The 14,058-nt window shown below is 27.8% G+C and overlaps 1 protein-coding gene across 2 annotated transcripts; it reads right to left on the bottom strand.

Annotated features, from left to right (window-relative positions):
* Positions 1-209: 209 nt before the first annotated feature.
* On the bottom strand, positions 210-13,521 carry LOC107443540 (uridine 5'-monophosphate synthase). 2 transcript variants are annotated; one of them, XM_043038689.3, is made up of 2 exons: positions 13,232-13,521; positions 210-980 (listed from the first exon to the last, which is right to left on the bottom strand). In XM_043038689.3, exon 2 carries the CDS (start codon positions 913-915, stop codon positions 277-279), a length of 639 nt encoding a protein of 212 aa, XP_042894623.1. In that variant the 5' UTR covers positions 916-980; positions 13,232-13,521; the 3' UTR covers positions 210-276. The 2 variants fall into 2 exon arrangements, with proteins under 2 accessions (XP_042894623.1, XP_087008175.1); XM_087152049.1 differs by lacking the exon at positions 13,232-13,521 and adding an exon at positions 12,738-13,223.
* Positions 13,522-14,058: the final 537 nt, after the last annotated feature.

The following is a 14,058-nucleotide window of genomic DNA, read 5'->3' on the forward strand; positions in this document are numbered from 1 at the left end:
ATATAAAAAATTTCCGGAATATCTAGAAACGTTGGCAGGCATGGAATTGCATGAAATGGTTGGCAGACTTGAAACCACATCACATCTGATTAAAACTAATAAAATAAAGTTGATGAGTAAACAAACTCTTTTAACTGCAAACAATTAATTTGCAGTTATTCTAAAAAAATATATAAAATCATAACTGCACCCAAAGAATTGAATTCGAATTGTATTAAAAATAATTTTATTTCATAAAAATATTAACGTTCATATGCAGCTACTGATGGTTATTAGTTAAACAGGACATTGTTTTGGGTTTAAAGGAACATAATTGTTATCACTTAAATACTCTTTTACTTTCGATATTAAAGCATCATCAACTTCTTTGAGGTCACAATATTTTTCAAACATGTCGCAAACTTCAAACAAGGGATGGTATCTAATCCCTTCCTTGGGCAAATTAACTTTACCTCCTTGGTTTCTATCAAGAACAGCAATACAATCAGTAACAATTAATCCTTCCTTTCTTAGAACCCTAGCAGTTTCTATAATACTCGAACCACTGACCACTACATCTTCGATAATTAGACAGCGATCACCCTGCTTGTAGATTCCTTCTAGAAGTTTCATGGTCCCATATGACTTGGCTTCTTTTCGTTTCATTATTAAGGGAATGTCATGCAGCACTGAGTAGACAGAAGCAGTTGGTAAAGATGTATAAGGTACTCCACACACTAAATCCATTGTGATGTTTAGTTCGTCTACTTTGGATTTTATAGATCCGACGATTTTCCGGGCTATCTTAGGGTAGGCTATAACATGTCGAAGATCGATGTAGATAGGTGATGCTCCACCGGTTTTTAAGTTAAAATTACCGACTTTGAATACGTCAATGTTCAAGAGCTCCGTTAAAAGATCTTCGTTTTTAACCATGACTTTAATTATCTTGTGTCTCACTCGAAACCAAATGGGACCTTGGAATTAGTTTCCCCGGAAACCTGAAAAAAATTTAAAAAATAAATAAATAAGGCACAAATTAAGGAATAACTAGTTCTGCAACGTGAAGTTCCAAGGATAACGCAGCAAACTGAAGATATTTATCTCATTTCGTTTTATTTAAATCGTTTTTAAATCATTCATCATTTTTGGTACGTCCTGTAGAAAAAAATTGCAAGAATTGTTTTTCAAGTAGGGCTTTCAGGAAAAAATTCGTGCTGTGTACAATATAGCATGCAAAGAAAGAGGGAATATATAAATGAATAGAGCCATCAGTAAAATAATACTGCAAATACATGCGTAGTGCATTACAAAGTAAAATTAGAATTGTATATTTGTATATAAACTTTTAATTTGGATATGGCCATTGACTATGGATAAACTGCTCCAACTTCACGTGATATTAACTAATAAATGTAGGGAGATCTAACGGAGCTACGGACTGAGTTTGACACAAAAAAAAAAAGCGGTAGAAAGCTGCTTGAACTTATTTCATAATGGCAAGATGGTATATACAGTTTAAAATTACAGCTTTGCCTCATGTGTAAGAAAGGTATTTAAATTGTGGCTAATAAGACGAAATATTATTGGATTAATAGTATTATTTTTTTTTTAAAAAAAAAAGAATGGTTTAATATTAAATAAGTGATATTTTTTGAACGGACTTAACGTTCATCACTGTACAATGTTTTTTTTTCTTCTTTTTTTAAAGCAACAATTATTTTTTATTTATTTAATTTTTAAGCAACAGTTAATTTATGTATATATTTGTTTTTCTTGGCCCCAAAAACGAAGGTATTTTTCTCTCAAAGTCGGCAACAAATAATGTAATTAATTGTAAAGTACACAATCAACCAATTTCCATCGTTAATATTTTCCAAATAATGAATAAAATTATTGAGAAGTTTAAAAAAAAATTATAATGTTTAATGCGCGCAATTTATGATACATGTCACACCAATATCTAAAGGTAAAGTATTTTTTTAAAACCATGCAGATATAATGCTGTAATCCAAAACTTTAACGATGTTTTCGAATTCAGGTAACATCTTTCTCAAGGAAAAAAAATTAAATATACAGAAAAATTTTGGTTCTACAAGAAATTTTTAAAATTTGAATCATTTTATAAAATAATTGAGGCAAACATGAAAACATACTTCGCAACGAGTTTTAAGTTTAGGAAAATAAAATTACGTTTTTATTTACTTTCCCTCTCTTTAAAAAACTGATTTTTATTTATGAAAGTTAATACATAGTATAATTAAATATTATCCTGCTCATGCTAGCTTTCGAATCACCAATTATAACGGACGGATGATAATTGGTCTTTCCGAGATGAGATGAATAGAAAATTTTGAAAAAACAATTTTTTTAAACTCAGTTATAAAAATAGCATATTGTTCACAAAAAAGTGTTATTTTATGTGACGACAGAGCTTTCGTTAAACAAGACGTCTGATGTGAAATGTTAAGGATTAAAGTAGAAAGGAATGCTATAGAGCAATTAGAGACAGTTATATTAGAGACTAATTAGTTGGAAATTATATTAGAGACATTTTCAACCTTTTTCAATTCTCTCCTGGTAAAGTCCTAGCACAGGCTGCGTAGCCAAATTATTCAACAAAAAATAAGCTTTTTTCAAGCACTCAAAAAATATTTTAAAGCACTTTAAAAAAATATCATAACTAGGCAGGGTTGGAAAGATTTTGACAATTGGCGGTTTTATCTTGTTTTAACCGTCATGTCAAAAAAAAAAAAAAAAATACCTTTTGGCATTGCTTATGACATTTGTCAAAAATCATTAAATCTTGAATCATGTAAAACGAATGGCGTTTTCATACGCTACGGACTGACAATACGCCGAAATAGATTGGGTTTGAATTAATTGTGAAAACGCTGAATAAAACAATGTGAACTGGGTCTTTTTGCATAATTCGAAGCGAAAATTGGCATTGTAAAGGAAAAATCTCATTTTGAAAAAAGGGAAAATTAAGCATTTTTTAAAAACACTCAATGAAAAAAGCACCTTTAAAGGCTTTTAAAAAACGAAAGTCAAAAATAAGCACCTTTAAGCACTTTTTAAAAACGCCACGCACCCTGTAGCATACGTTACACGCTTGGTGCTAGACCTGAAAATAATCATTCGCTACGTGGCGTATCCACAAAAAAAAGAGGGGATTTGAATTAAACTAGGAGGCTTCGCCCCCTGCTCGCTGTCGCTCGCCAACCACAAAACAACTTAAAGTCCTCAAATTTAGCATGAAGTTGTAAAATGTAATGAAAGAGGGTCATAGCAATAATGTAAGTAGAAGTAAAGTTAGTACTGTAAAATTAAAACAATATTTTTAATCAATGAGCCAAGTTCTTCAAGAAGCAGTTGTAGAAGTAGGTTGTTTATTTAAAACTTTTTATAGAATTTCCTTAAAAACACAATTGTTAATCTGGGCATTTGGCGATACAACACTTATAGAATTGAAGGATTTGTTACGTCAAGTGCTCAGGTATCATAATTTTGATCTAGTTGCGCTTCTATGTTATTTTGATTTATGTTGCTAAGTTAACTTCAAAAAATTCTATGGCTGGCAACAGCATTTAAATTTTTTAAGTTGTTTATTTTTATATCTTTTAGAATTTGTTCTTTTTTTAGCGAAATGTTTTTTAACCTAACAGAATTCTTTGCCGACTGTTCGCTGTATATATGAAGAAAATAAAGTAAATATTTAAGTGTTGTGAAAAGAATCTTATTTAGTTGTACAAAGTACTTCATTAAAAATGAAAACTGTTGCCACCAGCGGAAAAGAAATACAGCCAAAATTTGGGAGCTACGTAAGAGAATTATATATAATAGATAATCAACCAGTCACTTTTTTCTATCACTTTTTTTTAGTTTTTGAAAATAATTTAATGATAAAAATTTATAAATGCAGAAAGACACAGGAAAATAGAATTTTTTATTAAAATGTCGAATGTTTTCATTCAAAATTTTGATCCTTCACAATTGGGTATAATATAACAAAAACACAACTACTTTCACTTAGTAGGAATAACATTTACCATGACGCAATGCTAAATTCTATGCCACTATCCACATAAATGCCACTATCCACATAAATCAATTATTTATCAAAAATCGAATATCAATTACTTTTCTTTATAATGCAATAAAATCTGGCGAGCAGCTATTTAAACGATCAAACACTTCGTTTGTTTATTTGTGGCTTGAAGTTAGGCTCGCAGAAAATGCCGTTCATGGGTTAAATTTAGTAGGAATAACACAACTTGTGACGTAGGCTATAGTATACCCAATTGGGTATACTATAGTCTACGTCACAGGTCCTGTTATTCCTACTAAATTTAACTTGTAAACAGCATTTTCTGCGAACCTGATTTCTAGCAACAAGTAAACATTAAATGAAGTGTGTTGTTATAAGTCGTTACTCGGCAGGTTGGATTTGTATTAATCTAGTTCCTTTTGAAATAATTTATTTTGTCGTTTTATCTAAGTTTATGAATTTAGTAAACATATTTAAAACTCAGCTTATTAATTAAACTAAAAGGTAAATGTTATTCCTAGTAAAATTTTCGAAGTAGAAGTAGTTGTGTTTTTTTCATATTATACCCAATCCATCAATTTTTGTTGAAAAGATTCATCTGCCTCTTTAACTATATTACATATTTCAAAGTTATAATGCATACATTAAATGTATTTTGCCTCCTCAAACATTTTTTAATAAAGTTCCTTAAAATCAGTATGTTTAACTAAATTTTGTCTTATATTTATATATTTTCATTGTTGAATTAACTTTTTATTGCCGTAGATTATTTCTGATATGAAATTTTCAAAAAAACATAATTTAATCCAAGCAAAAAAAAGTTTGCGGAAAGTGGCTATTAAATTAAAAGAACCTATCGATATCGGTCACCGACTCATTAGGCTTGTGAAATAAAGTGGCTACTTAAATTATTAAAGTCTACTGGCAACTAACTGAAAATTTAAATTTTCTGCTCTACTTCGTGCGATTTTGAAGAATGTCGCCAACACAAAAATGATGCGTTGAAGCTTGTCGCCAAACTGTTTCCAAACTGTTCCACACTAATTCCAAAATGATAATGCAAAATAATCACTGAATCTCGCCGAATATACAACTACAGATTGTAAATTTTTCCCCCTCCCAAATTTCGTCAATGGGGCCAAATCCTAGATGAAACGCATATTAGGATCAAGCATCCCTCATTATGTACATGCTTGAATGTTTTTTTAAATTTCAATTAATACCATTGCTAAAATTGATAAAGCATCATTGGCTTCAACGAGAGTATGGTAAATTTTTTAACGTTTTTTCTAAACGAATATCACATCTCTACATTAATTTTCTTTTCGGTACAATGGTAATTGAAATAAAAAATAAATAAATAAAGTTAAGCAAAATTAATGGAACAATAGTAATTAATTAAGGGAATAATAGCGTAATTTATTAATTATGCATTTTAATAAGTAATTCATTTTTTGCATTTTTAATTTCAATCTCCGTTGCACAAAAAAGTAAAACTATGGGAGAAAAGGTATCGCCATTTCATTTGTAAGGTCGGTGCTGCTCAATTAATTTTAGTACTAGGTACTAATTCAAATAAAAAATTAAGCTATGTATTAAAAAACAAAATTAATGGAGAAATGATACTTATTCATCTAGGGCAGGGGTGGCGAACCTTTATACACCAACGTGCCATTTTTTCTAAAAAATTGCTTAATGAGGTCGTAGACGTGCCGTCAAATAATTTTGACATCGTGATTATTGGGAAAATAATAATACTAAATACTATCAACTTAAAACTCTTTATTTACATTGAAAAAAAAATTGCAATGTTTCAGTTATACACGTAATTCAACTTAAAGTAACATTAATGTGACTTCTGATTAGATTCAGATTAGATGACCAATAACTTATATTAGGTTGTAAGATGTTAGTTTAAGCAGGACTGTTGATTTTTTTCACTAGTTATTTATTGTTAACTCGTTTTTTACGGTTATTAATTGTTTTTCTAGTATTAATTTTTAATTTTTCATTAATAATTGTTTATTATTTTGTTTGTTTTTTGTGAATTTTAATTTAATTGTTACATATGCTTCATAGCGTAATAACATTTGTGTAATAACAATTCATGGTGTAACAACAATTGCGATCGGTGGAGTGTCCAAAATATTGTGTCGCGTGCCATAAATGGCACGCGTGCCATTGATTCGCCATCCCTGATCTAGGGGAACCGCAACCATCGCCTAACTACTATTGATGCCATTGAAGCCTAATTAATCATGGTATTAGGTAAAGTAATGGGTGCAGTTTTAAAAAGCACCAAATATACTAATAGTACATTAAGATCTATGTCAGTGTCTAAGATACCTATGTTAGTTTTAATAAGTACTAAATATACAATATAGGTACTTAGATACCTATGTTAATATATTTGGTAACTATAAAAACTGTTCAAATACAAATTGCAGTTTTTATTGTATAGATATTGTGGAAATAGGTTTTTTACGACTTCTCGAATGGTATAAGAGACGGAGAAATTGTTTGATGGTAACTAAAAGAAAACATGACGGAAATGATAAACTTAATGTGAGTGGCAACAATATATATAAATATCTGGCTGTGTGTTCTTTGTAGACTCCCAAACAATCAAGCGATGAAATTTGTCATACAGATAGTTCGAAGCACGAAGGTCACTGTACACATTAGAACATTCTATGACGAACCGTTCAAGCGGGATGAGCGAAAATTATGATAGGTTAAGCATTAGCCATTGTTTTAAATTTAACTATAGACAGTTCAATTTCTCAAATATTTTAAAGATAACACCATTGATATATGCTCGCTTATAGTTTTATTTGATAAAAAAAAGTTCTATCTCACGTACTTTAATATTTAATTAATTTATATTCGCTACGTCAGATAAATTCAATCGGGTACTTGCACTCCAAGAAGAAGATCCCGGATACCCACACTTGTGACCTACGACGTCAGCTGATCGCTTATGAGAAAAATGGCGGCTTAAAGTTGATCTCAGTTTCTCCACAAAAGTTAGAATGCTAACTATCGTGAAGTTAATTAAATACAGTACCGTATATTACATCGAATTAGTAGAAATATAATCGAATTAGTAGAAATATAATCGCCTACGTGGTTAAATGAAATCACTATGTGCTGAAATTAAATTAATTATTTGTCTACGTATTTTATTCTAAACGAGTTATATTTTTGTGTCGTGTACCTGGCAACTTCGATTCATAATTAGTTTGTTTACATTCTACATGGCTTCGTGCCTGGCTTTGTGTTAAGTACGAAAGATATAGTGAAAGAATAGAACTCTTAGTGAAAGAATCTTTGTGTAAGAATATAGAATGAATCACTTAAGAGGATTGATACTTGGCGAGCTTGGATTATTCGCAATAGAATGGAAGAAACAATTGCAAGCGTAAACAAATGTCACGATTCAATAGCCAATCAGGATCGAGATACCCACATTACGTCACTAGCAGGTATCCCATTGACACCATTATCGTCGTAGTATTCGTGGACTACGTCACCAAATTAATATTCCAAAAGTTATTTGATACCACGTGTTAGAGTAATTCTTTTAAAACGTATTTCTATAAAAATAAATAATTTAAAATTAATGATAATTAAAACGCAAAAAAAATTAGCTATGCATTTCAAGGCACAATTAATGGAAAAGTGGTACTGATTCGTTTAGGATAAGCTTACAAAATTGCCTTACTATTATAGACGCCAATGATTCTTAATTAATTTAGGTAATGTATGTATATTGAAATAAGCTATGTACTAAAAAGCAAAACTAATAGAGTAAAGGTTAGGTACTAATAGAGTTAGGTTAAAGGTACTTATTCGTTTTAGACTTTAAACGAGTAACATCCTTTAGAACCGTAAAAAATCACCATACTATTATTGACGACAATGATGCTTAATTAATGTTGTTAAATTGAAATAAAAATAACTAAATAACCTAACAACTAAAAAGCAAAATGAATGGAAAAGAGATACTTATTCGTTTTGAGGATATTATTATTTATTCACTATATTACTGATACCAATGCTTATATTCTCTTATAAATCAAAAATACTGATAAATCTGTATAAATATTCTACCTAGAAATATTACTCTCTATCGATGATTAATTTCTCTGCAGATTAATAACAAAAAATGTTTCAGACTGAACAGTGTCGAATTGAGTAAAAATAAGAAATATTTATGAACCATGACTTTATTATATTATTTAAAATATATATATATTTAAACAATAGCAATGGTTAGGAATTACAGACTTACTTTTTCTCCTTATGAAAACTTCATTATAAAATTTAAGAAATGAAAGTATTTTCAGAAATCAAAGTGCAGATAACAAATTACAAACTTAGATACTTTTGTAAAGGAAACTTAGAAACTTTTTGTTAAAAAAATAGAAACATTCATAAAGATAAGGAATTGAAAATTTATATCCTTTTTTAATGAACGTAAGCAAACTATTCGAAGAGAAGTTTCTATTATTTATTCAAAAGAGCAATGACTTCTATAACTTGAATGCAGATAACACTGAATAAATTTACACTTAGTTACCTATCTTCGCATTTTATCTCTTCCATCTTTGTCTGTCTGTCTCTCTTTATATATATATTTATATATATATATATACAGCAAAATAAATAAATACAAAAAAACACGTAGAAAATTACGAAAAACAATAAGTTTCATTTGGGCTGATGAAAAGATTATATCTTTTATTTTCCGAATTTTTAAAAAAAATTTTTATCCTTTTTTTCCGGATTTTTTTATTATTGTTTTTCTTTCTCCCCTTTTTTTCATATGTCTGTAATTTTCCTTTGTTTTATCTTCATATATATATATATATATATATATATATATATATATATATATATATATATATATATATATATATATATATATATATATATATATAAGTTCAAAATGAAGAATAAAACAAAGAAAAATTATAGACATATGAAAAAAAGGGGGTGGGAAATAATAAGTAAAAAAAACAACAAACATTTTATTTAAAAAAAAAAAAAAAAAAAAAAAAAAAAAAAAAAAAGTGAAATGTTAATTAAAAAACCGGAAAAAAAAAAGATATAATCTTTTCTTCAGCCCACACGATTATATCCGCAAAACAGAGTGCTTTCTGATATTGTATCAATAAAGCCAAAGCAAAATATATTAATACAATAGTGTGAGGAGCACTCAAAAAAAATTTTTTATAAAATAACTACATAAAAATAGATCATAAAAAGTAAATATAACATGTAAAAACAGATAATAAAATAAAATAAAAAGAAAAAATAAAATAAAAAGAAAAAACATTAAAAAGGGGGGACTATAAAGCGAGTAGCAAAATCATAACAACTTACATGGACAGTTATTTTTCAAGAATGATTTAAAAATGTTTTCGCAGAAAGATTGCCAGATTACAAAATATGAAAACAAAAGATGAAAACAAAAGCGCAAATTGAGTGTAACAAAAGGGTTCTAAAGTGTCGTTCTTACTGCACTGCTGAAGTGATTTGTTATTCTGAGTTTTGATTTGTTAGTTACCAAGGATGGGCCCGAAATGGATGTGCACAAGGTAATATTATACTGGATAATTTTAAAAATTGATCATAATATCAGATACAATATCAGAAAGCACTCTGTTTTGCGGATATAATCGTGTGGGCTGAAGAAAAGATTATATCTTTTTTTTTCCGGTTTTTTAATTAACATTTCACATTTTTTTTTTTTTTTTTTTTTTTTTTTTTAAATAAAATGTTTGTTGTTTTTTTTACTTATTATTTCCCACCCCCTTTTTTTCATATGTCTATAATTTTTCTTTGTTTTATTCTTCATTTTGAACTTATCTAATGAGTGCTGTTTACTTGCAGCTTAAGCGCAATAAATGTTACTTATTGTTTTTCTTAACTTTCTTAGTGTTTTCTTGTATTTATTTATTTTTATATATATATATATATATATATATATATATATAAGTTCAAAATGAAGAATAAAACAAAGAAAAATTATAGACATATGAAAAAAAGGGGGTGGGAAATAATAAGTAAAAAAAAAAACAACAAACAATATTTTATTTAAAAAAAAAAAAATAAAAAAAAAATAAAAAAAAAAAAAAAAAGTGAAATGTTAATTAAAAAACCGGAAAAAAAGCCGGAAAAAAAAGATATAATCTTTTCTTCAGCCCACACGATTATATCCGCAAAACAGAGTGCTTTCTGATATTGTATCAATAAAGCCAAAGCAAAATATATTAATACAATAGTGTGAGGAGCACTCAAAAAAAATTTTTTTTATAAAATAACTACGTAAAAATAGATCATAAAAAGTAAATATAACATGTAAAAACAGATAATAAAATAAAATAAAATAAAAAGAAAAAATAAAATAAAAAACATTAAAAAGGGGGGCCAGATTACAAAATATGAAAACAAAAGATGAAAACAAAAGCGCAAATTGAGTGTAACAAAAGGGTTCTAAAGTGTCGTTCTTACTGCACTGCTGAAGTGATTTGTTATTCTGAGTTTTGATTTGTTAGTTACCAAGGATGGGCCCGAAATGGATGTGCACAAGGTAATATTATACTGGATAATTTTAAAAATTGATCATAAATAGTTTTAGAAGATAGATGTTTATTTAAGAAAAAATATAAAATAGAAAAGAGAAACATAAATTGCCTGCTTTGTAAATAATTTTAGCCGCAGATTTGCACGATATGGATTAGTACATAGAAAAATTATTTAAATTATCAAAGAAAAAATTTTAATAGATAATTTTTAACACAGATTTGCCCGAAATGGATTTGCACATATATATATATATATATATATATATATATATATATATATATATATATATATATATATATATATATATATATATATACTAAACTAGTAATAATATAAATTTAATCAAAAATAATTTAAATATAATTTTAAAAAAAAGAAGAAAAATTTAAATAAAGTTGTGTGTTTACAACACGCAGTTAAGACAAACACACAACTTTATTTAAATTTTTTTTTTAAATTATATTTAAAATATTTTTGAGTAAATTTATATTATTACTAGTTTATATGATTTCAATTTGGTTTTAGCTGCCTTGTGCGCTGTTCCAATTTGAATTTGAATTAATGTAGTTATGGTTATTTTTATTTTTCTACCTCCTGTTTAATTAATTTCACTTAAGAATTTGAATTTAGGTTTGGATGGATATATATATATATATATATATATATATATATATATATATATATATATATATATATATATATATATATAAAGGCGAATATCTGAATGTATGTTCGCTAATAAGCACAGAACAGGAGCAGCAATTTGGATCAAATATGCAGGCTAAAATAAGTTATAGAAAATTTGAGGAAATGTTATATTTAACCGCCACTGGTGATTTTTAACTTCAATGTGTTTATTCTTTTTCGTCCAAACGACATTTCAATTTCAAGGCTTTTAGATTTATTAAATTCTTTACTAAAACATTTCAATACTAACTATAAATAGAAATAATTAATTGTTCAATTCTTTTTTTTATCTCGAATTTTAAATTCTCATATTTTATATAAATCATTTAAATAAAAATATCATTAACTTCATAAAAAAAATCAGCATCTGTTAAAATGAATCATCATCGGTTATCGGTACCATGAAAGCAAGTTCGCCGACAAGTAGAACAACACCCGGTTCTAATTTTCACAGGTCACCGACTGCCGAAAATACAGATCAGTGCATCGAATATCGAATATGACAATATCGTGAATATTGTACAAAGCTATAATTATTGAATACAATACTGTGAATGTTGCTAAAATTTATTTGGGTAACAAAATTACTGACACCAATTTAGAAATTAATTAATTGGGAAATTATCGCTATATATTTTTGACAATACAGCATGGTATTAAGATTTGTACTTATTTTATTTATATTAGGTGTATTTATATTAGGTTCGTGTGAGTAACAACTCGAAAAAGCATTCGCCAACTTCGTTATAACGGATGGCCGTAATAACCGATAAGTAGAAGATAAATGGTTGAGTACCAATCGCGAATAGATGCCCCAAACGTAAATAAATTACATAGTTAAGCACACAGATTTAAGACTTAGATCAATTAAGTCTCGTGGGTCTCAATATTGAGAAACAATTTTAATAGCAAAAATCTTTCGTCTAGGTTTACAAAAAATAAAATGAAACTGGATGACAAGCTAAAATCCATTTTAACTTCAAACTGAATGTGTCAAATAAATGTAAACACGGATTTTAACTTTTTAAAGTAAATTCTCATTTACTTGGTCATATTGTCTTTTAGTACTTGAACAGCACCATTATGCAAAATGATTTTCTTAATGTTTATTTTTTTGCTTTAAAATGTATTGTTTACTGTTATTGTTATTACTTGTTTTGTTATTGTTTGTTTTAGATCTATGTATTCTTCTAACTTAAAATTATAACAGTTTAAGTTCGTTTCGTTTCGGCGAAAAAACCCTTCATTAATAATTATAAATAAGTGCACAACTTTATTTTGGTAACATTGCTTATTTGATTTATTATCAATCAAAAGCACCAGTTTTTTAAATGTTAAGATATGTTGCACTAATCATTTTAATAATAAATTCACCACGATACCACAGACGAAGATGTTAAGAGACAAAAATTAAATCCACACTCACTTGAGCAATAGGAATTTATTTTTGCTTATTTGATTGATTATCAATCAAAAGCACCATTTTTTTAATGTTAGGATATGTTGTACCAATCATTTTAATAATAAATTCACCACGATACCAGACGAACATGTTAGAGACAAAAATTAAATCCACTTTCACTAAAGCAATATGAATTTATTTTGCATAGTGTCCTGATTTAAACGATTATTTTGCATAATGTCCTGATAGTACGATTTTAAATCTCGAAATACTTAATTAAAAAGGCAGACCAGCTCGTCGCCAGAGGCAGGCTAGTATGTAATAAAATAAATACATCTTTATAAATCAACACCACTAAAATTCCTTATCAACACTAGAGATTTTTCATAATCACTAAAAAGAATCTCAAAAATCAAGTATCATTTTTCAACACATTAAATTTTTTTGCACTAAATATAAATTAAAGCAAAATAAACGTTCGTTTATTAACTCAAAATATCAAACAAAAGTAAACTCACCGTGTATATGCGTAGCTGTCGCCAAATAGAAAGACTACAGCGCCACAACTTTACACGTGACGCCAACGGATGTGACGTAACAATGATTAAATTAGAAAAAATTTCCCCAAGTCGTTATTACGCCTAACTTACGTCCAAGGTTTTCTTTCAGCCGTGTTAACACTTGAATACGATTGAATTTGATGACAATAAAATAAACTTTATTGACAAATGTAAACGTTTACTTTGTAGGCGTACGCTTTACTCCGAATCAGTGGCGAAATAAAAATCAAATGAATGCCATAGCGAGTGAGTTGGAAGGGGGGGGGGAGTAGAGGTAAAAACCGGTACGTGAAATATTTTGTCTCCGTCTGTTGTGAGCCTGAATAAATAAAAATTGTTCGATAACATTTGGAACGTAGCAGTTTTTAAGAAAATAATTTTTTTAATAATAATTTATAGTCAACATTGAAAATTTTATTTTTTTTCTTCTTCTTAAAAACTTTTACGAATTCTCAAACAATATATTTTCATGTAATCTAGTTTTTCTCATACAATTTAAGGTTCTTTTAAGAGCATAAAATGGTTTTCAAATAAACTTAGGCTATAAAAGAAAGTTTATAATTTTTCAAGCGTTGTTTTCAAGTTCTAAAAAATATCACAATAAAAAAACTATAATAATAATAAAAAATTAAAAAAAAACTGGAAAAGTTACTTTTTTTTTATTTGTCTTTTTAGTTATTATAATTTCGAAGTACCTTTTCTTCTTAACAATACGAAGAACGAAAAGTAAATTAAACTATAAAAAGACAAAAGTTTTCCCCATTTTGAATACATTTTCAAACCAT

The sequence above is a fragment of the Parasteatoda tepidariorum genome, chromosome 9, assembly GCF_982258835.1.
Source record: "Parasteatoda tepidariorum strain Cologne lab strain chromosome 9, Ptep-v5.0, whole genome shotgun sequence".
NCBI lineage: Eukaryota > Metazoa > Arthropoda > Arachnida > Araneae > Theridiidae > Parasteatoda > Parasteatoda tepidariorum.